Raw genomic sequence first — 25,263 nt, forward strand, 5'->3', positions numbered from 1 at the left:
GTCTATAATCTATTTATCGTGTTCTCCACGCAATAGTTTCTCTTCATATACGACATATCCTTGTACAGGTAGACTCCCTCTAATTCGAATACGGTATAATTCGAACATTCCGTGTAATTCGAACTTTTTCGTCGTACCGATCTTCTGCAAGTCACTTCAAGTCAAAATCGAATGCATAATTCGAAGTACGAAAAGTGCGCCGGTTGGATAATTCGAACCCGGTCTTCGTACAGAAGAGCTGTTTACAGTACATTGGCTATGTCCTTTGAACGCTTATTTCGAAGTGAGATTGAGTTGCAATCCTTGTAATTCGAAGTTCATTCTTTTCTCCTTCTCTAGCCAAGAGTAGCTAAAAAATTGATGGATGGTCCGCTGCAGGATCGACTATAGCGTTCAAGAAACCCACCTTCTCTCGAAATTTGATTCAAGCCCGTGCGAGGCAAATTGCAATGGTTTGATTGAAGACGACTTCTTCCTGGTGGCTGACTCTCTTCGCGGATCTCGATGGCCTTTCTTACCGCGCCAGCTCGTGCGCGGAGATGTTGGCGCACAACAACACTATTGTCGTAAATATTGTCTATGCCTTTGCTCCACTTCCGTTCTTCAGAACGACGTGCTGCTGTCCAACGGCCTTTCATGACGCCGATTAGGCAGCGCAGTTCTTTTCCGTTGAAATTGTTTCAGGAAAGCTGCAGTGACTGACAACTTCTTCACTAGAAGATGTCAAAATGGTTTTGTGTCGATCCAGTGTTTTGATGATCCGTTGTACATGACCCGTACCTATGTTCCGTTGATGCTAATAAAAATGTGCAAAAAATATTCAGCAAGCGATTTCAAGCATTTTGACATACATATCAGTGCATGGGGCTGCATTTGGATAATTAGAAGTTCTGGATAATTCGAAGTCAGGGCCCGGCAATTTGAGGTTCGAATTAAAGGGAGTCTACCTGTAATTCTAGTATTATACTATAGCCTATACCGCATTGTACTGCATTGAAAGTCAAGATCATTGTTTAAACTAGGTTCAGCATCGGTAGCACAGTGGCTGGGTGGTAAGGAAGAGTGACTGAGATTCACAAGGTTGTGGGTTCAAATCCCATCTTGTGTATTTCTGCTTTCTTCAAAAATTTCTTTTTCTAAGTTGGAGAGAAAATTTCTAAGTCCAAGAAGTTCTAAGGAGTCAAATATAAGTAGTCAAATATATCGTGTATTTGACTAAGGGGTCGTCGCAAAAGTTTTCTGTCGTCCCTGAAACGAACATCGTTCATTTCGTACTTGGACCCCCTCCCCTCCCTCTGAAACGAACACAGCTTGCTATGCTGGACGACGAAAATCGCATGCATGTACATGTACATGTCATATGTACAGTGTCGGTCGACTTGCGATTTTGGCTCGCACCCCCTCCCCCCCAAATGAATCATGTTCGTTTCAGGGACGACAAAAAACTTTTGCGACGACCCCTAAGCAGTCAAATACGCGATATATTTGACCGCTTAGGTATCAGGGAAATTAGTGGGGTCAAATACTAAGAAGGCGATAATCATGTATACTGTATGCATAATCATGATACTAGTAATCGAAACTTTTCGAATATTTGTTAGCTTGTAACGATTTCTATTTTGAGTATTTGCAAGAGTTCATAACTCTTGGTATTCGGTATAATCGTTTCACCCCTAATTTGACTACTCCCTGGTACAAGTACTCCGCCACGTCTGTACTGTTATGTATGATTGTACCAGTACCGTCCCAGCTGTACAGATCACATGGTGTTGGTCAAGTCACGGACACACACTCACACACTCACCAGCAGGGAGCCCATTGACAATGTGTAGGGCTCCCTGCTCACCAGTACACAGAACACGGAAACGTCATACGATATAAATAATTATGAGAATCAGGTCATTTGTGATGACGGCCATACCAGTTATCTACAGTGCACAGCACTCGTCCTGAGTATATCCTACTTACATGTATATACAATGGGTTTAAAACAGCGGCTTGACTGTTGTATGTCAGTGAATGGATATGTACAAAGGGATCCACTCCTTCTATAGTATAATACACGCAACGAGCAGAACACACGATTGCGCGCGCTACACGGCGTTATTTCGCTGTGTCTGCTTTCGTCTTGGGGTTAGCAGCAGGGTGTGCGGACAGGCCCGCCATGGCGCGTTCCAGTTTGTGGTTGCGACTTTGCTCCATCGCTTTCGATCGCTTGATTGGCGCGAGCTCCGGTGCTGCTTTCACCACTGCATCTTCGTTGCTTTTTGCTGCCATTCCGCGGGCTTTCTCTAGGTCTTCGCCACGTTCTCTTTGGAGAATCTCGAGAAACTTATCAACCTCTTCCTCCTTGGCTTCGAAGAAAGTGTACGATAGTACAATTCTGTCCTCAAACGCCAGTCGAGGGTTCTCCATAATGTCTGGGTCGACGTAGAAGAAAACCGGCATGTCCACCTGATAGTCGGAATGAAAACACGGCAGATAATGCCAGCACACCCACATACCGACGTGCCCATACATGCACGCATGACGTCGCACGCACATGCATCCACACACATGCATACACACACACATGCATCCACACACATGCATCCACACACATGCATCCACACACATGCATCCACACACATGCATCCACACACATGCATCCACACACATGCATCCACACACATGCATCCACACACATGCATCCACACACATGCATCCACACACATGCATCCACACACATGCATCCACACACATGCATACACACACACATGCAAAATATACATTGGAAGATAGACACAGGAGTTACAGAGCGCATGCACCATGCTTCCGATTCACTTCAGCACTGGGTTCATGCCCTTACAACTAGGCAATCATCAGACAACTGAAACACATCGGAAGGTACATAAATATCTACCGCACACCGGAGAGGGAGTGACAGAGGGATGACTCATTATGATGGAGTGTGCATCAACGTTGCACGTTGCGAACAAAATGCAAAGAAAACAGAAAGCGCATTCTGCTGGAGTGCATGCAGCCATAAAGTGCACTCGTAACATTAGCAAGTAGCTCACCTCTTCCCCAGGGTTGAGACGTTGCTCCTCAAAGCAAAAGCACTGCAACAACACAGACACAGGGAATAGGATAATGTTGAACGGCGAGCACAAACCCTAACAGCTCTGTCCTCCCCAGCTACGAGAGAAAGGCTTAGAGGGATTGTGGCATAAGAATGCAGTGCGTGCTCAGGTTAATGAGACTGTGCACCAGCAAATAGCACTACCCGCACAGCGGGGTCAAGAGACACTAACGTACATTGTAGACTAACCATACGGTGCAAGAAAATCTGGCGATGCTGCTGCGTACGGCAGTAAACGCTTGAACGAGTACTCTGATTAATTCTGATTAGGATTATCTTTCAAACAGACTCCGAGCGAGTACTAGTACTCGAATATCCGATACTGTACCATGGTTTCAGCCCTATAGAACAGCACAGTGAAATTCTGCCTACCTGGATCTTGTTGAAGTAAAGTCCAGCCTCGAAAGGTAATACATTGTAGGTAGATATGCCAATGATGGGTTTGTCTGTCGGGTTCCGTGCACGATAGAATGCAAGTGCTGTTTCTCCGGGCACAATCTGATATGGACACATAGCATAGCGGAGAAAGAGAGAGGACATCAGATCCAGTTACAGAGCAAAACGTTGTTTGTACAGGCATGCAGGGCGAGCAAGATTGATACATGTAGATGAATAGAGAGAGTGGAGATAGAGAGAGAGTGTGTGCATGTGTGTGTGTGTGTGTGTGTGTGTGGTGGTGGTGGGGGGGGTGAGCGAGAGAGAGAGAGAGAGAGAGAGAGAGAGAGAGAGAGAGAGAGAGAGAGAGAGAGAGAGAGAGAGAGAGAGAGAGAGAGAGAGAGAGAGAGAGAGAGAGAGAGAGAGAGAGCATGCATATTATACGTGTGTTCTGAACACAGATACGTAATTTAGAATCTCATCAGCATCAGGTATCAACTGTAATTTTCCAGCACAATGCTTATGTGCTGGGACTGCTGGCACAGTCAGCAAGTGACACACAAGAACACTCCTCTCCATTATTCGCGCTTCACTCTCTACTGAGGCAATGCAGCACTTAAGACATGGACACATGGTGGACGTACCTTGATCTCAGACTGCAGGGGCTTGAAGTTCCACTTCATGGCGGCACCCTTGTCTGCAGTAAACCTGCGGCAACGAAAGAAGACACAGACACAGCCGCCTATGATCAGAGAGTCGGCCAACACACATTTTTCCAAGCTGGACAGACAAACAGACTCCAAGTCAATTAGAGTGAGAAATAAACTCGGATCCACAACATGAATTCAAAATTCCGTACAACACTTAAAAAAAAGTAGTTTCATCATCATAACTTGACATGAGGAAATTGGCTTGAAGGCAATACTGGTCAACACACAGCTGCACTGCATTTCACAATGCCAGTGATAAACAAAAGTTACAGAGGCTACACAACGTCACACACTGCTACATACCAACTACATGTAGTAGTCACACACACGCGCGCGCCCGCGCGCCCGCCCGCACACACACACACACACACACACACACACAAACACACACATACCACCTTCACACCTCACAGATGATGATGATGAACACGACCAGGAATGCGACAGTTGCAATTTTTGATGTCAGCATTGGTCACTGTATTTCACACCTATGTTTGCAAGCTTGAATGTGTGGATGTGTGTGTTCGTGTCGTGCCATCGCCCTAGGCCCTAGGCTTCCTTACTACATCGCAACATGTGCTGCTGAGTCCCATGCACCTCGCGCTGAAAGTCGCTCACCTATAGCATTATCCCATCCATGATTGACAACACCTTTCTGCAGTGCTTATCACCATTGCAGTTTCTAGCACTGCACCTCCCAAGTAACATATGTAGCACTCAGTAGTCCACCAGCTCTCTATATGTGTTCACTCCTCGATATGTCATCACCTGTTTACTTCGTGTCTATATGGCTTCACTGCGACTGTAACATATACTCCTAGGAACCCCAATCACGACCCACTACGTTGTCTGATGATTGCCTACGAAACTCGGAGTAACAACAGAGCAAAATTTTCACTATTGTGAACTCAGGTCGCAGGCTCCTGTTCGTGTGTCAAGCACTTTCGCAAGACAACGACAACTGCTTTGGGCTTTTCCCTGATGAAGACCCAAGGGCGAAAATTTGGAGAATAATTTAATTTCAATTGCAGTGGAAGACCTAGGTAGGTCTCCTGGTGATTGATTTTCAGCATGAAACTCGTGAGTAGAGACATTTTAAAATCACTTTTTGTTTCACCGGATTTTTGTTCGAAGACCTAGGCTGTGAATGTGTTGGAGAGATGCTTTGTGTAAGTGACAAATAAACATTGAGTGGTTCCAACTTTGGTCAAAGAGGGAAAGGAAGCATGGTACAGATTGTGCGCTACGTGTATACGCTACAGTAAGTAGGGCAAGTACTCACTCGATTGTTAGCGGCCGATTCTCCACCGGCGTCATCTTGGCTATCTTGGAGACATTGTGGCCACGCTGGACAACACCACCAATACCGGCTTTCTGCAGTACACACAGACATAGACACATACACACATATACACACACACACACATACACACACACACATACCTTGGACCTTGGACGCGCTGCCATATTCTGGCTATGCGGACCCCATGGGGGTTGAGCAGGTTCGGAACAGTAGGGGCGATGACGGGATAGGTCCTGTGGTCTACTGAAACGCCGACCGCAATTGCAAACGAAGCAGAAGGAGCTACGGTCTGTGTTGGTTGCTCTGGCCGAGCCACGGCTGCACTTGTGACGTTTCATGCCTTGGCGCGATAGCACACAGCGGTTGCAGCGGGCGCAGTGGAAGCTGCAGCGTTCGCAGGACATATTGTTTGTAACCGGTGACTCAGGCACACATACACACACACACACACACACACACACACACACACACACACACACACACACACACACACACACACACACACACCATTGACCATTGGACGCCCATCGCCAGAGGCGATGATAGCGATGCTACAGCAGAAGCCATAGCAACTTGTGCTGGGATTGCACCATTCAACAGCTTGCAAGGCTGAAGAATTGACCACCACTATTCAGCCTGGTCTACACCACACAGCTTTGAAGTGGCTTTTTTCTGGCCAGTGAATCCCTACTTTTTGGTCTTTTTTTCTTCTTTTTTCCCGCACACACATCACACCACATACTCCGGCATGCACTGGCTGTTGGTAACCACCCAGGAGAATGAAAGAAAAGTCAGGAAGAGTCTGAGAAAGAGAAGAAAGACGTGTGTGACCATAATCGTCGGGAATCGAACCCGCAACCTATCGATTGGAAATCGCTGCACATACCACTGCACCATATGGGACACACACACACACACACACACAGACCACCACCGGCACACAGGTCATCCAGAGGCAGAGGCGGAGGGTAAGACTTCCAAGCCTCTCACCGCCGTCTTCCCATCCAGAGGAAATCAAAGGCCAAGCAGATGGAGACAGTAACACGGGAGACAGACCTCACAACGCAGCAGTCTGCCTAGTACAATACACGATGTGCATGGAAAGGGTGCATGTACATGTACATATGTGCACATGCATAATATATAGACAGGGGTTGTGTGAGTGACTGGCAGAGCTGTGCAAAGGGAGAGTGAGTAGGTCCTGCAAGCTATCCCCCAGGACATGCACACCGCCACGAACACCTGCCTGGTCAGCATGAGGTGCATGCTGGACCGTGTGCAGCCGCCATGGACTGGAATGCACTGGAGATACTATAGAGGAAGGTGCTGACGATCAAGACAGATTGTGCTTGCCACAACTGCGGTGTTCAGGTAAAGTACAGTTTATCCCACTGTGCACTGCACTGTAGCTACATCTTAGTAAGTGCACAGCTAGGTTCATGCATGTCCGCATGCAAAATACTAGTATATAAAAAACCGAAAAAAGCCGAGATGCATTGGACGTGAAGATATGTACCGGTGCGGTAACAATGCTGACACGTGCACATGCATGTATGTACACCACACACTGTCTCACACACACATACGCATACACACACACATGTGCGCTCACACACTACTACTACTACTATGTACAGCTACCCTATCGGGCCACGCCGCTCCCAGAAGCGGGAGACAACGACAAGAAGAGAGAAGAGAAGAGAGAGAACACACACACACACACACACACACACACACACATCCGCGCACGTGCGCGTGCACACACACACACACACACACACACACAGAACAGTGGTTTAGGTACCTGACAGAAAGCTCGATACAAGGGCACTGCAAGGAAAGACAGCCCTGTGAAGACCACGGTGAGTGATACAAGATATATTGCGTAAATCTGTCGCTTCTCTTTGCCCTTGTTAGTGAATACGTATCTTACGAACACCCCTGGTTCACGAATGGCAGGTGACCCAGCAATCCTTCCTCCATATCTCGAAGGCTGACGAAAGGCTACTACAGAACGCTGTCTACAGAAGTTGGCAGCCAATTTCAAACAGGGTTGGCTGAATTTGAATAGCATGGTGGCAGCGATTCTTCTTCAGCTTGGTATTAATCACAACGTATCACCCATGATCACTAAATCTAACACTTCTGAGTTCATTCCCTGATGGTTCCAGCCATTCAGGAATACCTTCTATGTGGAGGGAGGCCTCAAGGGGCAACACTCAACAGATTGAAAATTGAAAAGGTTTGATGGATTCTTGGTCATGATTACGTCATTCAGCCAAAGACTTCGTCTTTTTCGATGCTTTTATTTCGTGTTCCACTCTATTTTTACGATTTTCTACAAAAAATATTATTTTATTTTCTACAAAATAATGTTTTTTGGCAAAATTTAATAATGAGTCCTTGAAAAAACGAGTCCTTTTATTACGACTGTAGACAAAATACGTGTATTTACTACTCCCTGATTGAAATCAGCTGATCAACAAACTGTACCTTCATCTTGCAGTGTGAATGAAAATCAGACGCTTATATTTCCTGCCAACCATTTCAAAAAGAGCTATTGCATTTACATGTAGTATGACCACAGATTTCTTCACGACGCAATGTTGAGCTTGACCCGCCAGCCCAGGCTTGCACTGGCACGGCTTCATCAAGTCTCCTGCTGTGTTTCTACCTCGGGAACAGGGGATCAGACATCTCCTACATCACCTGGCCCAAGAAAGCCTAGCAAACGTCGAACTACCCCAAGCTCGAAAGCAGCAGCAACACGTGCCAAATTCCCTCTTCCTAAGTGGACTCCACCGAAAGGTGCAGATACAGGCGTAGTGATTCGAAATGCTTTGACGAAAACATTGGTTCCTCTGCGTGCAGAGCCTTTCAAACCATTATCTTGGTAAGAGCTCCAGTTTGTCCCAGAACTGTATTGCATGTAGATTCGTGCATTCGTGTACTAGTAGTCACAGAGCATAGGCACTTCAATGCACCACGTGTTTTCAACTGTTTTGTTACTTTGTTTGAAGCCGCAGGTCGTGGATTTGCCATTGTTGCCTCAGGATTTCTGGGGAAATTGTCATTTGTTTGCGAAAAAGGGAATTCAGAACCTGTCACATGCAGCACACCATGGAACACACACAATGATAATTATGCAGTTGCTGTACCAGGTGTCTGGGGGGGGGGGGGGGGGCAGTCACTGAGGGACGCTGAGCTGTGTTAACGGACATGTCGCAGTTATAACTCGGAAGAGGTAGGGAGAGGTAGAACGTTGGATTGATGATTTGTTTGCCTGACACTCAGTGACTCTTTGATTCCATATAGGTACATGTGCGGACCAACAGTGTACGACTCAACCCACATCGGCCATGCACAGTAAGTAGCTAGTGACTGGGTGAATGCTTTCCCCTTCGGCTAATAATAATAGGCTAACAACATGTACACATAATGGCAGTAACTTCCCTTTATTCATGATGAATTCATGAATTCACAGCTGCTTGTTGCTAGGATGTACATAACCGTGGCATATATGTGCTAGCGCCAAGAGTATATAAGCTCCCAAGAGTATGCAACTCTGCATACGGGGTCTGGCGCGGCGCGCTGCCTGCATTACGTAGCCACAGCCTGTGGGTCATTGCGTCATTATTGATCTGCCACGGTTTCCTGCTTCCAAACCTGCTATACTCGGAGACTTGGAATGGTCATGTACGTTATGTGTCACGCACAGGCATTGCTTTTGAACTTACCGTAGGGCAGGGGAAATCGTCGAGGCTAAACCACAGAAAAACTCTAATCCAGGCAGCTGGTTCGTCTTTTCGCAACGTAATGAAGGCAGCGTTCCGCGCAGGGCACACATAGCTCGGAGACCAGGGTTGAACACTCTTGGGGTTATGTACTCTTGCTAGCACTATAGCACTGATTCCTATTCGCTGTGTAAGCAATACTCATGCACACACTCACACGTACACACTCACACGTACACACTCACATGTACACATTCACGTTCACACATACACACTCACACCCACACCTACGCACACTCGCATGTACACACACGCACACACACACACACATGTACTCTCACACATACACTCAACAATTACAATACAAGATGAAATGGCCGAACTCAGCCTGGCCCTGCATCTTTAGCTATGTTTTTCTTCTGCCTTCGTCATTGATCTCTGTCCTGGCACTTGTAACCAGGGAGTCGTAAAATACCGGTATTTTACGACTCCCTGCTTGTAAGCTTGTATACATGTTTGGAGGGTGCTTGTGTATGTGTACATACGGTAAGCATGTACCCAAAGGAAAGTAAGGGATTTTTGTATGGGATGTGTATGTGTAATTGTGTATGTGTGTGTCCATGTGTATGTGTATGTGTATGTGCCTCACTCAGCTGTTACATGAAGTTTGACATTATTCGAAAGATCCTGAAGAACTTCTTCAATGTGCGCGTGCGTCTGGTCGTGAACATCACCGACGTGGATGACAAGGTGATCCTGCGTAGTGAGCAGGTGAGTCCACACTTGAATACTACATGTACTTCAGTGATATTCATTAAACCAGTCAATTTTAGTTTAGTGCTGTCCAGTGGAATCTACAGTGCTGAATAATCTCGTACAGTGCTGACCAGTGGGATCTGCTGTAAGTCGACAAATTTTCGGCCCGTTCAAATTTCGGCCTCCCAGGGCTAAAACCCATTCCGGACGCATCAAATGTCCAGCCTATACTGCCGCCGCCTGTATACACTGTCACACTGAACCTTGCAAAACAAAATTTCGGCTGCCACAAATTTTCGGGCAAACATGACCAGCCCGAAAATAGCCGAAAATAAATATGCGCCAAATATTTGTTGACTTTACAGTACAGTGCTGACCAGAGGGAATCCCCACTCACCTGAGACCTGCGCCACACGTTTAATGGTGCACGTGTGAACAAAGCTGCTTTGCACAGCTGCAGCCGGTTGTCCCGGGCTGCTTGGCTTGGAGCAACCACGCTACAGTGCTGGCCAGTGGTGGGATGTCTAGTGGTGGGATGTCCCTGGCTATCGTTAGCCCTGTAGTCAGTGTGTGTATCTCGATACAGAGAATCATTTCCAGACAGAGCTCCTGGTCACATGACAATACAGTGTGTTGTCTGCATACTTACTCTATTTATGTGAGGAGTGGTGTGTCACCTGCATAGTGTAAGTCAGGTGACATCTTTGCACTAGAATCAATCATGTTGATCTATCTCTAATCTAAATATTTGCCGGGTTGGAAGGTGGGAATTAAAAAAAAAATCAATCATGTTGTGTAGTTGTCATGAGTCACCTCTATGGCGCGCCTAACCTGCAGGAATGGCAAGTGAAACTTAACCCCAGTGAGTTCCTTGCTGTGCAGTGCATGTATGTACAAGCGTGGATTTGCTTGCTCCATGCCTGATTTCGACTTGCATGCCATCTCTTCATGACATACACCCTCAGCTCGCTCTGAGTGTTGAAAGGGAATGAACAGGTGCTCCGCTCGACTGCCCGTTGCATGGCGTGTACACAGTTGCTGCCTGAGTGATTGCATACAGTGTAGTGTATTCCAGGCCCGAACTCTGACATCAGCATAGCTGTACGTGTCTTTTTTCCACATGTTGTCTACAGCTGGGAGTGCCGGTAGCAGAGCTGACTAGAAAGTATGAGACTGAGTTCCTGGACTCCTTAGATCGTCTCAAGGTAGGTTGTGATAGTGCTAGGAATCGTGCCAACGTCCCCGGCATGCGCATGTGTTAAACACGGGTATGTCCAGGTCTAGGCAGTATGGTTAGATAGACATGCTTGCTTGTGTGCGTGGGTGTGGGTGTGTGCATGCGTGCGTGTGCCTGTGCCTGTGCATGTGCATGCTACTGCATACTGTATGGATTTGCTTGTTTGTTCTGCTCTTAACCCACTCTCTTCTTCTTCTTCTTCTCTCTCTCTCTCTCTCTCTCTCTCTCTCTCTCTCTCTTTCTCTTTCTCTCTCTCTCTCTCTCTCTCTCTCTCTCTCTCTCTCTCTCTCTCTCTCTCTCTCTCTCTCTCTCTCTCTCTCTCTCTCTCTCTCTCTCTCTCTCTCTCTCTCTTCTCTTCTCTTCTCTTCTCCCTATATTCTACAGATTGAGCGTGCCACTGCTTACATTCGCGTGACAGATCACATTCCGGCCATAGCAGATTATATTCAGGTTCTTGTGAATAAGGGTTACGCTTACCATTCCCAAACTGGTAAGCTAAGGGATCGTCGCAAACGTTTTTTGTCGTCTCTGAAATGAACATCATTCGTTTGGAGGCAGGGGGAGGGTGTGTGACAAGTCGATCGACACTGTACATATGTACATGTACATGCATGCGATTCTCGCCGTCCAGCATAGCAAGCTGCATTCGTTTTAGAGGGGGGGGGGGGGTCCGAGTACGAAATGAATGATGTTCGTTTCATGGACAACGAACAACTTTTGCGACGACCTCTAATACCATCCGATACAGATGGAGACATACTTCTTTAGATCGAGAGACATGGACACAGATACCAATAGAAACAGACAGGGAATGAGGGAGGGGGGGGGGGGGGAATTGCAGTAGCATGTATTTGCATCTGCTTCATGTAAACCTTCTCAATATGTGCTATGGTTGTGGTATTTCCTGTACATTACAGCTATGGTTGTGGTATTTCCTGTACATTACAGGCGACGTCAACTTCGATTCTATAAAATTCCGTGATGAACGTCATGCTGGCAAGCTGGAGCCAAAGAAATTCAAGGGGTCGGAAAGAACAACACCAGCCGCAGGTGAGCTGCTTGGAACGTGCTCAACGTAATGCAGTTTCTGTGTGATTTCCTGTTGGAATTTCATTTATTTCTAAGATGGAGTTGCATATACCTATAGGATGCACAGGGTTACTGGCTGCTGCCGTCTGAATCACACTGTATGTGTGCGTCGTGACAAACGGTTGTGATTCCAAGTCGATTACTACGGAAATAGCCTCAGAGTGAGCAGTAAACTATTGTGCCGAGTTTTTTTCTTCCTCCAGTATTCCACATGATTGTTACCGCACACACACAGACATTTGCTTCCTGTTTCACACAAAAATAGCAGTTTAAAAACATCTCAATCTTGATGTCATTAAGATTGAGATGGTTTAAAACTGCTCTGGCGAAGTAGACCTGCTTAGGGGTTGTCGCAAAAGTTTTTTGTCGTCCCTGAAACGAACATGATTCATTTGGGGGGGGGGAGGGGGTGCGAGCCAAAATCGCAAGTCGACCGACACTGTACATATGACATGCTCATGCATGCGATTTTCGTCGTCCAGCATAGCAGGCTGTGTTCGTTTCAGAGGGAGGGGAGGGGGTCCGAGTACGAAATGAACTATGTTCGTTTCAGGGGACGACAGAAAACTTTTGCGACGACCCCTTAGTGTGCAAAGTAGTACATGTATAAGAAATGGTGACAACATTCGATGGAATGGTTACAACCAGTCTGTATGATGCCGCACACAACCACGCACGCACACACACACACACACACACACACACACACACACACACACACACACACACACACACACAGTTTGTAGCCGGTCTTCTTGATCTCTTGTGTTGTTCGCACCATACAGGCAAGCGGCATGCGGCTGACTTTGCCCTGTGGAAGCATAGCAAGCCACACGAGCTTGGCTGGGACGTGGAGTGGACCGGCGTGGGTCTAAGACGGGGCAGGCCTGGTTGGCACATTGAGTGCTCCACACTGGCCAAGTAAGAACCAGAGCTAAGGAGACTATTGCCTTTGTTTTCTGCCTGCACTGTTCTCATCATGCCTTCAAGTATATGTACTGACTGGGCTCAAGTATGGGCATGCCTAGTAAGACCACCTGTCTTCTCCTCTATCTCTCTCATCTCGCTGATGTGTAGCACGATAACTATGGACTGTGTGTGTGTGTTTGTGAGGGGCGTGTTTTTGTGTGTGTGTTTTTGTGTGTGTGTGTGTGTGTGTGTGTGTGTGTGTGTGTGTGTGCGTGCGTGTGTGTGTGTGTGTGCTTGCGTATAATCTTGTAACTGCATCCAAATTGTCTTATAGAATTGCGTTTGGCGACCACGTGGACATCCACACTGGTGGTGCTGACCTGCGGTTTCCACATCATGAGAACGAGATAGTGCAGAGCGAGGCCTATCACGACACAGATCAGTGGGTTGACTACTTCATGCATTGCGGTAGGTACTCACTTGACTATATCTAGCTTGTTCTAAAAATGCAAGCGTGTGATTAGGACTTGCTTATCACACTCTGCCTTCCACCTGTATGTGTCACTGTGTGTGTGTGTACTTCTGCATGCACACATGTCTACGCACACACGTACATGCACGCACATGTCTGCACACACACACACACACACACACACACACACACACACACACACACACACACACACACACACACACACACACACACACACACACACACACACACACACACACACACACACACACACACACACACACACACACACACACACACACACACACACACACACACCTCTATTAGCATGCAGTACTCCATGTAGAGCTGATATGCCAAACTGAAGAAAAACCCTGGTCAATACAATAGACAGACAGGCATGTCATTGACAACAGGGGAAACTTTCTTATGCTGTCCTCGGGTATGTTAAAATTGGTGAAGGCAAACCCTGAGCAGACAGACTGGCTCCTTTGCCCATGTTATGACTTCCTGCTTTTCTGGATTTGTTCTGTGTTGTCTGTGTAGGTACATTGCGCATAGACGGCTCTAAGATGTCCAAGTCACTGGGAAATTTCATCACAGTAGATGTAAGACCTCCCTTGTCATCCCATGTGCCTCCTGTTTTGTAGCTGTGCTGTACCCTATTTATGATGAAGACTGCGAGGCGTTTGCACGGAACACAGTGTAATGTTGCCCTTGCTGTTCCTTCCTGTGTGTTTGCAGGAGTTCTTGGCTAAGCACTCGCCGGACAAGTTCAGGATGATTTGCTGCATGAGTCAGTACCACCGAGGCAAGTGGACATTGGTCATTCCTAGGTTGTACCTGGGGTGGACATTGGTCATTCCTGGGTTGTACCTGGGGTGGACATTGGTCATTCCTGGGTTGTACCTGATTGGACTCAAGACGCCGTTATGAGTTTGACCAGACAGGCGGCAGCAGCCACACAGCAGAACATGCTGTAGAGCGCCGCATGTGTGTTCTGCCTGTACTGCATAATCTAAGGCCACACGTTTTTATTTCTATGTTTCTCGTCACCCACGCGCATACGATTCAGGAGTCTGGAAGAAAAAAAGAAAAAAAACTGTGCTGCACTGACTTTCCTTTTTGGACCAGCACACTCATGCACATGTACATAATGTGGCCTGGCCTGCGCGACACATGATGCAAGGACGGCATTTTTGTGCGCAATCTAGCTGCACATGCACAGATGTGTGACAGAAGCTCCTACCACATACTAGTTGCTAACTATGGATGCTATTTTGCATGGTGTATTGGTGGATTTTAGTGTGAACAAAGGTCTAATAAACTTTTTTTATTTATTTTTTCTTGAGACTATCATCAGGGAAAATCGTCTCACAATAGAGGCTATACGGAGAAACAAACTACTTATAGGTTATCGGTTAGTGGGAAGTATACAAGGTGAGGTGTGAAAAAAACTAAAGTGGGAGAGAAGACGAAAGAAATTAGAAGAAAAGATGTGAGAGTGTTCTGACGGTGTGAGCTACTACAAAAGGTGAGTGAAATGAAGGCGTGGAAGCAGGTGAATGTGATAGAGTGAAGAACTGTGAGGTGTAGGTGTATGCGAATGAATAAGTGTGTGAATGACTTTTTGTAGTAGCTCACACCGTCAGAACACTCTCACATCTTTTCTTCTAATTTCTTTCGTCTTCTCTCCCACTTTAGTTTTTTTTCACACCTCACCTTGTATACTTCCCACTAACCGATAACCTATAAGTAGTTTGTTTCTCCGTATAGCCTCTATTGTGAGACGATTTTCCCTGATGATAGTCTCAAGAAAATCGATTAGGAACAACCATCTTTTTTTATTTTCGGTCATTTTTGTATTTTTTCCACCTCTCGCATTCGTTTTCAGATTTCCAGGTGACGAGAAACATAGAAATAAAAACGTGTGGCCTAATTGAATTTAGAAGGACTCGCCCAGCGTGGAGAGGGTGTGAAATATGCCTGGAGGATACTTCAACAATTATTATTATTATTATTATTGGTGACAGTCAATTTTTTCTTCAGACTTTTCCCGCTTGTCTCTTTCCCTCAAACCAGTTAATTATTATTATTATTATTATTAGACACAATCTCATAGCATGTGACAAGCATAGCTAATGCAGGGACAGAATCCCCTGAGACAAGGGCGTTGAGCCAGCCACGGCAATAGTAAGCTAGGAAAACACAAGGCAAATATTAATTAAAGCAAAAATGAGTGGAAAATTACGAAGAAAAACTTACCCGTGTATGTTTTTTCTTGCCAGTGCCAGAGAAGGCTGCTAGTGCGGGCACGCCCGGTGAAAGCTTTACATGGTAGAAGCTATTAATGCTGGGTACTGTAAAAGCCATTATTCTAACGAGACGCATATATAACGCTTTCCTAAAATTGACTGGTTTACGCGTACCAAAGGTAACGATTCTTACATATTCTCAACGCTCAATAGGACTGTATGTATCGATTTCTGTGCAACGATTTCTATTTTAACGACAAATTTCTCCTCGTTAACTCGTTAGAGTTAGCACTTCGTTATATATATGGCTTTTACAGTATTCTCTGAGCTGATGGGCATTACGAGCAATGGCCCCCGAACTAAAAGTAATCCCTCAGGTCAGGTTATGTGTGATTTGTCAGCGGTAGGTGCACAGGCGAATCTGGAAATGCAATGATCTACTGAGAATCGGATAAGTTTGGTTTGGGTAAAAATGACTCCGAATTTATATGAGACACACTCGAAGTATTTGTACGATGTGAGTTCAAACTCGGAGGAAACTTTTACTTTTGCACTTTCAGTTGTTGACAGTGCTGTATTGCAATGCCGTCTCTTCTTCTTTTCTTCTTCTCTTCTTGTTCAGACTGTGAGTATGACCAACAGACACTGGAAACGGCTTCCACCCGCCTTGCCACCCTTGCCAACTTCAACTCAGCTGTGCTGGCCTATGTAGAAGGCAAATCAATGAGCACGGTGCCGACCAAGCGCATCCTATCCAAGTAAGACCGCTGTGCACACTGCTATAGACCCATTGCGCAATGATGCAATTTGTACCATAAACACCCTTCACAGTGACCTGGGCATGGTCGTCTGGGGTGTTGAACAGTGCATTCCTGATCCCAGTGTACAGTCAACTTCGCTAATAACGACTGCGGATATAACGACAATTCGCGAATAACGACATAATTCTCATGCCCAGAGCAAAGTCCCATCCAACTGTGACACGTATAATGAGACTTCGTGTATAACGACACTTCGCGAATAAGGACACTTTTCTGATGCCCCGCCGAGTGTCGTTATAAGCGAAGTTGACTGTAGTCACAAGCATTACTCATACATTCCAAACACTACCCAGCAGTGCTAGGCTAGCTAGTGCATGTACTGGGTGTACTGGGTGTACTGGGCAGCCTTGAACGAACTACATCCCACTGTGATTCCCACTACAACCCTGGCATACGTTTGGATTTGCGTGAGATTTTGACTTGGTTCTCGAAAATTGCTCCCAACCTGCCTTACATGGCTGACGTGTCTCATCTTTGTGCTGTAGATTGTGTATTATTTCGGAAGCGTTTTAGCAGCTTGTTGAAATGTCGCTCACAGCATGTGAAGACTCCACTGTAGCCATCCACTATATCCGTTCCTCCTCTCAACACTAGGTGGTCTCTGGGCTACAATATAGATGTATGGTATAGTGTTGAAACGATCCCACCGGGTACTCGTTAGCTCGCTCGCCAGAAACTTGGCTCGTTTGTGCGGCCAGCTCGTTTGCACTAACGAACACCGTACACCGCACTCCGTACACATGGCAGTACATGTTGACCGGGGATTCGTAGAATTTTACGACTCCCTGGTCGATCGAGAGTCCAGTCCCGCGCAAAGTGAAAATCACTCGCAGTTGCAGTGACTATACCTGCACGACACTGAGTTGTTTCAGTTGTCGTTGCAGCTTTGGTGGACTCTACTGATGTCTTGTTCCGCATCTGCTGGCCTGTCGCAGGATATGCTTCGGTCACCTCTCCATTCGAGTGAAAGTTACGCTGAGTCGTTTGGAAGTTTTCTCCCGCGATGCAGCGAAGAACAGGGCTACTTGCAATCTTTGCAAAAGGGTCTATCCTTACAAAGGCTGCTCAACGACAGCGCTGAAAAGACATCTCGACACCAAACAGCAGTTCGAAGTGAAGCAGCAGCAACCCCAAATGCCGGCAGTGATATTTGAACCAGCTGAAAAAAAATCATATTTGCCACATCAATGAAACTCGTTAGCTCGCTCGATAGCTTGCTCGTTAGTGGAACTGATCGTTCGTTTGTTATAGATACGCTCGTTTCAACACTAGTATGGTATATATATAGAAGCCTTGCTTGATAGTTTAACATATTTTCGATTTTGACAGCATGTTATAAGGCGAACCAGGGTTTTCCCAATACGGTTCAAATGGTTGCAAAACCGGGACTCTACCAACCGGGTTATGGTTGTAGTCAGGAGCACTATGAGTCCTCGCCTTGTAACATGCCGTCGAAATCGAAAATATAGATGTACTATTTGAATGTTTGTGACAGGCCCATCCAGATGGATATGGTTTGTTATGTGTACCAGTAACCTGTTTTGGCCACCTGTATGACAGTGCCAGGTTGTACCAGTACATACTCTACACAGTGTGCACCAAGTAGCCTCTCCCTCAGTTCTATCTTTCAATGGGAGCACAGAACATTGACTAATATCAACTCTCTCTCCCTGCCTCTCTCTCTCTCTCTCTCTCTCTCTTTCTCTCTCTCTCTCTCTCTCTCTCTCTCTCTCTCTCTCTCTCTCTCTCTCTCTCTCGCTCGCTCGCTTGCTCTCTCTCTCTTTCTCTCTCACTCTCTTGCTGTACTCATTGTCAACCAAAGGCTGGCTTCAACAGAAAACAAAGTCCTGAAGGCTCTGGGGAAAAACTTTTCTGTGCAAAAGGCAATATCAGAATTGTTGGCGCTGGCAACTTTTGTGGAAGCAGAGCTAGCCGATGGCAATGTTGCTGAGTCGCTCAAGAAGGTAATTGTCATGTGCTCTAGGTTTTAGCTGGTGGAAGCCAACAAGGGAGAGGAAAGAAGTTTCAAACAGTGATACTACTGGATTCAACATACCGTAATGACGTGTATAAAAGCAGGTGCTTGCGGCCGTATAAGTCGGGGTTCAAACCATGCTTCCACTCAAGCTATGCTTCTTTTCAAAACATGCTTCTACGTCAACATCTCCAGTCTACACTGTACAGTGCATACTGTCATGCATGTGCTGTGCAAGTACAGTGTGCATGTGCTGGCAGGTATGCTTCTATTCACATCGTGCTTCTGTATCAATGCGCGCTTTGAAAAATCGGCTTCTAATACAGGTCATGCTTTTATACGCGACATTACGGTACTCTAAATCAGAAATATTTGTATGCATTCATCTAAATATCGTCCATATTTAATAGGGCTGCAAGCGATCGATGATTTTTTTGTTTTTAGAAGTAAAAAATTATTTAAAAAACGTATAACGACTAACCTCACCACACTTGTGCATAGTTGGTTTGAATCTACGTTGCAGGACTGTGTGGGTCACTTAGACAAGTATGGGCAGGTCCTGCTCGATTGTTTTGCTGCTGCTGTTGCTGCTGCGCTTGAGCCCTGTCGCGCACATTATCCTAGCACGCACTATCATTGTCTTTGTGTGTATATTCCTATGTTGAATCAAGTAGAGTGCTTCATCGCCCAAAGAGAGGGAAGGAAAACCTGTTACGACTCTTGAGTTTCACATTCACCTTCATCGCCCAAAGAGAGGGAAGGAAAACCTGTTACGACTCTTGAGTTTCACATTCACCTTCATCGCCCAAAGAGAGGGAAGGAAAACCTGTTACGACTCTTGAGTTTCACATTCACCTTCATCGCCCAAAGAGAGGGAAGGAAAACCTGTTACGACTCTTGAGTTTCACATTCACCTTCATCGCCCAAAGAGAGGGAAGGAAAACCTGTTACGACTCTTGAGTTTCACATTCACCCACGATCATCAAGCAACGAGTTGCAACGAGTTTTCCTCCTCCTCTCTCCTTGCTGTGTACAGTGCAACCTGTCTAAGCTGATCGCTCAACGGGCCTTTTATGTGTGGTCACTGTGTGCAGGTGGTCTCCTTTCCAGGGTATCCTTGGTCCAGTGTGTAGTGGTCCTCTGGGACAGGTGGTCTCCTTTTCCAGGGTATCCTTGGTCCAGTCTGTAGTGGTCCTCTGGGACAGGTGGTCTCCTTTTCCAGGGTATCCTTGGTCCAGTGTGTAGTGGTCCTCTGGGACAGGTGGTTGCATTGACAGGTCTTACTGTATTCCCATGTCTATAGACTGACTTATTGTCTCATTTACCTGCTTTATTTGATGGCAATAGTGCTGCTGTTGTTGTGTTTGCCGTGTAGCCGCGCGATGGCAGGCGCTCCGGAGCAGTGCTAGCGGTGCATACCTTCATCCGACACACACTGCAGAACATGGGCTTTGAAGTAGCCTTCATGCAGGTAAGCTACTTCTACTGATGCTGCTGCTGCTGCTGCTGCTGCTGCTGCTGCTGCTGCAGCAATACTCGACTACAGTAGTACAGCTTGCAGTTGCCAGTGTTGTAGTATACCTGCAGGAAGTGTGTGTATTGGAATAGGCATGATGACATGAACATTCTGTGCTAGGTATACACTTTACATGTTCACATTGCTGTGTGACATACATGTACTTGTCAGGCACTCATAGCACTCTGCTCTATACATATCACACACTCACACCACTGTACTGCATACACATCACACATCCGCAGCGCCAATGCCACACACCGCTCTTGCTGTAGTCTTCACACAGATGTACATATACCAGTATACAGAAATGGGATGCTTACAGTACTCCGAGTCGTAGCAATTCTTGCTCCTGTCCATCTTGGGCATACGCTGTGTGTGTGTGTGTGTGTGTGTGTGTGTGTGTGTGTGTGTGTGTGTGTGTGTGTGTGTGTGTGTGTGTGTGTGTGTGTGTGTGTGTGTGTGTGTGTGTGTGTGTGTGTGTGTGTGTGTGTGTGTGTGTGTGTGTGTGTGTGTGTGTGTGTGTGTGTGTGTGTGTGTGTGTGTGTGTGTGTGTGTGTGTGTGTGTGTGTGTGTGTGTGTGTGTGTGTGTGTGTGTGTGTGTGTGTGTGTGTGTGTGTGTGTGTGTGTGTGTGTGTGTGTGTGTGTGTGTGTGTGTGTGTGTGTGTGTGTGTGTGTGTGTGTGTGTGTGTGTGTGTGTGTGTGTGTGTGTGTGTGTGTGTGTGTGTGTGTGTGTGTGTGTGTGTGTGTGTGTGTGTGTGTGTGTGTGTGTGTGTGTGTGTGTGTGTGTGTGTGTGTGTGTGTGTGTGTGTGTGTGTGTGTGTGTGTGTGTGTGTGTGTGTGTGTGTGTGTGTGTGTGTGTGTGTGTGTGTGTGTGTGTGTGTGTGTGTGTGTGTGTGTGTGTGTGTGTGTGTGTGTGTGTGTGTGTGTGTGTGTGTGTGTGTGTGTGTGTGTGTGTGTGTGTGTGTGTGTGTGTGTGTGTGTGTGTGTGTGTGTGTGTGTGTGTGTGTGTGTGTGTGTGTGTGTGTGTGTGTGTGTGTGTGTGTGTGTGTGTGTGTGTGTGTGTGTGTGTGTGTGTGTGTGTGTGTGTGTGTGTGTGTGTGTGTGTGTGTGTGTGTGTGTGTGTGTGTGTGTGTGTGTGTGTGTGTGTGTGTGTGTGTGTGTGTGTGTGTGTGTGTGTGTGTGTGTGTGTGTGTGTGTGTGTGTGTGTGTGTGTGTGTGTGTGTGTGTGTGTGTGTGTGTGTGTGTGTGTGTGTGTGTGTGTGTGTGTGTGTGTGTGTGTGTGTGTGTGTGTGTGTGTGTGTGTGTGTGTGTGTGTGTGTGTGTGTGTGTGTGTGTGTGTGTGTGTGTGTGTGTGTGTGTGTGTGTGTGTGTGTGTGTGTGTGTGTGTGTGTGTGTGTGTGTGTGTGTGTGTGTGTGTGTGTGTGTGTGTGTGTGTGTGTGTGTGTGTGTGTGTGTGTGTGTGTGTGTGTGTGTGTGTGTGTGTGTGTGTGTGTGTGTGTGTGTGTGTGTGTGTGTGTGTGTGTGTGTGTGTGTGTGTGTGTGTGTGTGTGTGTGTGTGTGTGTGTGTGTGTGTGTGTGTGTGTGTGTGTGTGTGTGTGTGTGTGTGTGTGTGTGTGTGTGTGTGTGTGTGTGTGTGTGTGTGTGTGTGTGTGTGTGTGTGTGTGTGTGTGTGTGTGTGTGTGTGTGTGTGTGTGTGTGTGTGTGTGTGTGTGTGTGTGTGTGTGTGTGTGTGTGTGTGTGTGTGTGTGTGTGTGTGTGTGTGTGTGTGTGTGTGTGTGTGTGTGTGTGTGTGTGTGTGTGTGTGTGTGTGTGTGTGTGTGTGTGTGTGTGTGTGTGTGTGTGTGTGTGTGTGTGTGTGTGTGTGTGTGTGTGTGTGTGTGTGTGTGTGTGTGTGTGTGTGTGTGTGTGTGTGTGTGTGGTACATGTCATGTGTACCCTGGTGGAGGTGTCACTCTTCTTCAAAGACTGGTGCATGGGATTTTCACACACAAACCTTTTGCGCTAGATATCGCACTGTGTGTGGAAAGTTAGTGCCAGCTGGCTTCAGTGTGATGTCCATTGCCTATTGCCTGTGCCAGGTAATATAGTAAGAAACCTTTGCTTTCCAACTCACATAATTAGACTGCCACAGCCCACGGTTATGAGTTCTTTCTCTTTGGAAAGTACTCTCTTCTGCTCTTCTTTCTCAACTTGACTTTGAAATTCATTATTGTTGTGAGTTGTGACCTGTGTCCGGATTTTGATTTGTTTTATATCTCCATCATGACACCGCACTCTGTTTGACTTCTTCTCTTTCTCAGCTTGGTATTCAGGCAAGTGGAGCTGACAGCGGCAATGTCCCAACGGAGCATGTTCTGCGGAAAGCCATCGACGAGTTCATGGCGTTCCGTGCTGTCGTACGCGATCTGTCCATCGGCCGAGTGTCCAATCTCGACGGCCTCTCTGATCTACTAGCGGCGCATCATGGCGACGCGAAGACTGAGAAGCAGTTGCGCAAGGAATACACGCGTATCACCGCACCCTTCCTTGAGGCGTCCGATGAGCTGCGAGCTGACCTGATGCAGAAAGGTGTCGAGATCAAGGTAACTATTGGAACCGGTTTAAAAGAAAAGCGAGTGTGCATGTATTGAAGCAATCTTCCTTAGCACCAGTAGTGTAACGCTCTGATCCATCCCTGCTGTACATCAAGTCACAAGTGTTCTTGATCTACGTACTTTCTTGCTCTGCTGTCAGTGCAAGATAATCACAGGCTGTACAGGAGTACCTTTCTCGCCAGGCATGAGTACTTTTTTCGTGTGGTACGTAGAGGACGTGCTTTATGCACAACTCGGATAGGCCAGCGCAGCTAGGCGACGCAGATCAGGAATTGAGCCCACGCTCTAGGGCTCCTCTTGTCCCTTGTCAGCAGCCACACCAAGCCATGCTGAAACTGTGCACCTCACCCGTGTACTACAGTTGCGCTTACTGAAATCCGACCCAAAGTGCAAAACTGGCGCCCTGTACCAGTTTTGATTACATCATGGTAACTGTACATGTGTACGTCCAGCCGCATTTGTGCCACTCCCAGGGCGTCAAGGGCCGTGGAAAAACATGGCGCCAAATGTGCACTCTGGGTCGGATTTCACAGAGCGCAACTGTAGTACAGATTCAATGCAAACACAGCCGCCATTCCAAAATGTGCCGCATTTTCCAGGGTCATGCCCCCCCCCCCCCCCCCCATCCGGAAGGCAAACTGCTTCATGCCAGTCTGTATGAACTGAAATTCGGTGTGTAAGCTGCAGGGGGCAGGTTAGGGCCTATTCTTCATGTGAAAAAAGTGTCGCTCCAACGCCAGAAGTATTGTTTATACGTTGAGTCCTGTGGACTATTCTTGCATACACAAAATATTTGTTAGGTTGCAAGTAGTGGGGAAATTAGGTCAAGGAGCCCATGATCCCCCCCCCCCCCCCCCGAGTGTGCAACGCCTGCGTGCTATGCTGTCCCAGCAGAATTTCAGATTTCCGACGTTCATGCAGAGGTGTGTCAATGCATCACACACATTTCCTGGCTCATGTGTGTACATGATCAGATGATGTGGTGGTGTGTCCACTCCTGGTCCAGTATATCTGAATGTATGTCACAAACTACGCATTGCATACTGTAAAAGCAGAAATTTTCGGTGCCGACAATTTTCGACAATTTTCGCCTAAAATAAAACACACCGAAAATGTTGGTGCTAGTACTAGTACACTTACCTGGAAACGGGTTTACTGAAAATTTCCCTCCGCCGAACCACCGATTTAGGAGAATACGGAAAAAATTACACCACGGAAAATTTCTGCTTTCGCAGTAATACTAGTTGCTCAAATCTCTGCCCATACTCATAGCTGTTGTACTGTATTGAGCCATACTCACTCAAGCATGTCTCCGTGGCGCAATCGGTTAGCGCGTTCGGCTGTTAACCGAAAGGTTGGTGGTTCAAGCCCACCCGGGGACGCTGATTTTTTTCTTCTTCCTGTCTTGTGTAGCAAAAGTCACTTTGTTTGCAATGCACACTTTTGTTTTTACCAATTTTACTTCTGCCAAAATTCGTGCCCATTTTTTCTTATGCTGTTTTTGTCTCTTACTTCCCTTTGCCTCTAGGACCGCGGTGTAGAGTCAAGCTGGGACCTGCTTCAAAAGTGATGGTCTTTTGTGTATTAGGTGAGCCGGAGCCAGAAGTAAGTGGTCTTAGCGGCTATACCCAGCAGTACTGCAAGCGATAGAGATTGCAGGTTTTGTTTCTCTTGTATGTATGCCGATAATTTTTACTCACTGCCTGTACAAATGAGCCGAGCAAGTGCTGATATCCTTTCTTAGGGGTTTGCCCCACCGTACAGAGTACTATAATCGTTGTCACAAGGCTCGGTGTACACACAGAACTGCCGAATTGCCTCTGTTCTTGTCTTTGTTCTCGTATCTGCGTTTTATCAGACTCAAGTTCACTCCTTTTTATAGATTTCACTGGCTGCTGGTCAGCCGTGCTGCTCATATATGCCTATGCTGGCTCATGGCTAGTGTAAGTGGTGCCTTGAGCCACTCTTAGTGTGTGTGCGTGTGTGTGTGTGTGTGTGTGTGTGTGTGTGTGTGTGTGTGTGTGCGCGCGCGCGTGTGGACGTGTGTGTGTGTGTGTCTTGCCTTGACAGTCATGATGTAGTACTAATAGTCTAGTTACATTACCTCTACAAACGTTGCATGCGTGTTTATTTTACCCATCCGGTACCATGCTGAATGAGCAAGTCACCTTTATCAATGTTTTTTTACTATTTTTGCCAGTCCATAAGAGTTTTTGGTTGGATATGATCTGTTATGTTTGGCGTCTGGATCTTCTTTGTACATAGCTGTAATGCTTTGAAGTAAATGAGCTTATGTGGCTACCACCAAGTAAAGGTGGTTGCTTGCCAAATATGAAACATGAAATGAAGTACCAAACAACTTTCTCCATAGTTAGTTACACTTACCTGATGTG

General features: G+C 46.6%; 2 protein-coding genes and 1 non-coding gene across 5 annotated transcripts; 2 read left to right on the plus strand and 1 right to left on the minus strand.

The window, feature by feature from the left end:
* Nucleotides 1–1,868: 1,868 nt before the first annotated feature.
* Nucleotides 1,869–7,757, minus strand: LOC135817797 (cytochrome c oxidase assembly protein COX11, mitochondrial-like). 2 transcript variants are annotated; one of them, XM_065331053.1, is made up of 6 exons: nucleotides 7,314–7,757; nucleotides 5,489–5,580; nucleotides 4,141–4,204; nucleotides 3,494–3,619; nucleotides 3,060–3,101; nucleotides 1,869–2,454 (listed from the first exon to the last, which is right to left on the minus strand). In XM_065331053.1, exons 1-6 carry the CDS (start codon nucleotides 7,581–7,583, stop codon nucleotides 2,104–2,106), a joined length of 945 nt encoding a protein of 314 aa, XP_065187125.1. In that variant the 5' UTR covers nucleotides 7,584–7,757; the 3' UTR covers nucleotides 1,869–2,103. The 2 variants fall into 2 exon arrangements, with proteins under 2 accessions (XP_065187125.1, XP_065187116.1); XM_065331044.1 differs by lacking the exon at nucleotides 7,314–7,757 and having other exon boundaries at nucleotides 5,489–7,241.
* A 266-nt stretch (nucleotides 7,758–8,023) lies between these two features.
* On the plus strand, nucleotides 8,024–25,240 carry LOC135817809 (probable cysteine--tRNA ligase, mitochondrial). 2 transcript variants are annotated; one of them, XM_065331080.1, is made up of 15 exons: nucleotides 8,024–8,402; nucleotides 8,825–8,875; nucleotides 9,897–10,014; nucleotides 11,133–11,204; nucleotides 11,621–11,726; nucleotides 12,185–12,286; nucleotides 13,111–13,246; nucleotides 13,569–13,702; nucleotides 14,253–14,314; nucleotides 14,451–14,517; nucleotides 16,584–16,719; nucleotides 18,605–18,746; nucleotides 20,133–20,228; nucleotides 22,577–22,858; nucleotides 24,399–25,240. In XM_065331080.1, exons 1-15 carry the CDS (start codon nucleotides 8,113–8,115, stop codon nucleotides 24,438–24,440), a joined length of 1,836 nt encoding a protein of 611 aa, XP_065187152.1. In that variant the 5' UTR covers nucleotides 8,024–8,112; the 3' UTR covers nucleotides 24,441–25,240. The 2 variants fall into 2 exon arrangements, with proteins under 2 accessions (XP_065187152.1, XP_065187163.1); XM_065331091.1 differs by lacking the exons at nucleotides 20,133–20,228; nucleotides 22,577–22,858; nucleotides 24,399–25,240 and adding an exon at nucleotides 19,432–20,125.
* Trnan-guu (transfer RNA asparagine (anticodon GUU)) lies at nucleotides 24,179–24,252 on the plus strand. The gene has a single exon. It is a non-coding gene; the product is annotated as a tRNA-Asn (tRNA).
* Nucleotides 25,241–25,263: the final 23 nt, after the last annotated feature.

The sequence above is a fragment of the Sycon ciliatum genome, chromosome 1 (assembly GCF_964019385.1).
Source record: "Sycon ciliatum chromosome 1, ocSycCili1.1, whole genome shotgun sequence".
Lineage (NCBI taxonomy): Eukaryota > Metazoa > Porifera > Calcarea > Leucosolenida > Sycettidae > Sycon > Sycon ciliatum.

What these genes read in the sequence shown, in the direction of transcription:
- LOC135817797 (XM_065331044.1), bottom strand. Translation starts at nt 5,913, where the DNA reads ATGTCCTGCGAACGCTGCAGCTTCCACTGCGCCCGCTGCAACCGCTGT. An exon ending in TTTACTTCAACAAGATCCAG is followed by an intron (nt 3,102 to 3,493) that starts GTAGGCAGAATT and finishes GTGTTGTTGCAG; the next exon opens with TGCTTTTGCTTTGAGGAGCA. An exon ending in GTCTCAACCCTGGGGAAGAG is followed by an intron (nt 2,455 to 3,059) that starts GTGAGCTACTTG and finishes TCCGACTATCAG; the next exon opens with GTGGACATGCCGGTTTTCTT.
- LOC135817809 (XM_065331080.1), top strand. Translation starts at nt 8,113, where the DNA reads ATGTTGAGCTTGACCCGCCAGCCCAGGCTTGCACTGGCACGGCTTCAT. An exon ending in TTGCTGAGTCGCTCAAGAAG is followed by an intron (nt 18,747 to 20,132) that starts GTAATTGTCATG and finishes TTTGCCGTGTAG; the next exon opens with CCGCGCGATGGCAGGCGCTC. An exon ending in AGAAAGGTGTCGAGATCAAG is followed by an intron (nt 22,859 to 24,398) that starts GTAACTATTGGA and finishes CTTTGCCTCTAG; the next exon opens with GACCGCGGTGTAGAGTCAAG.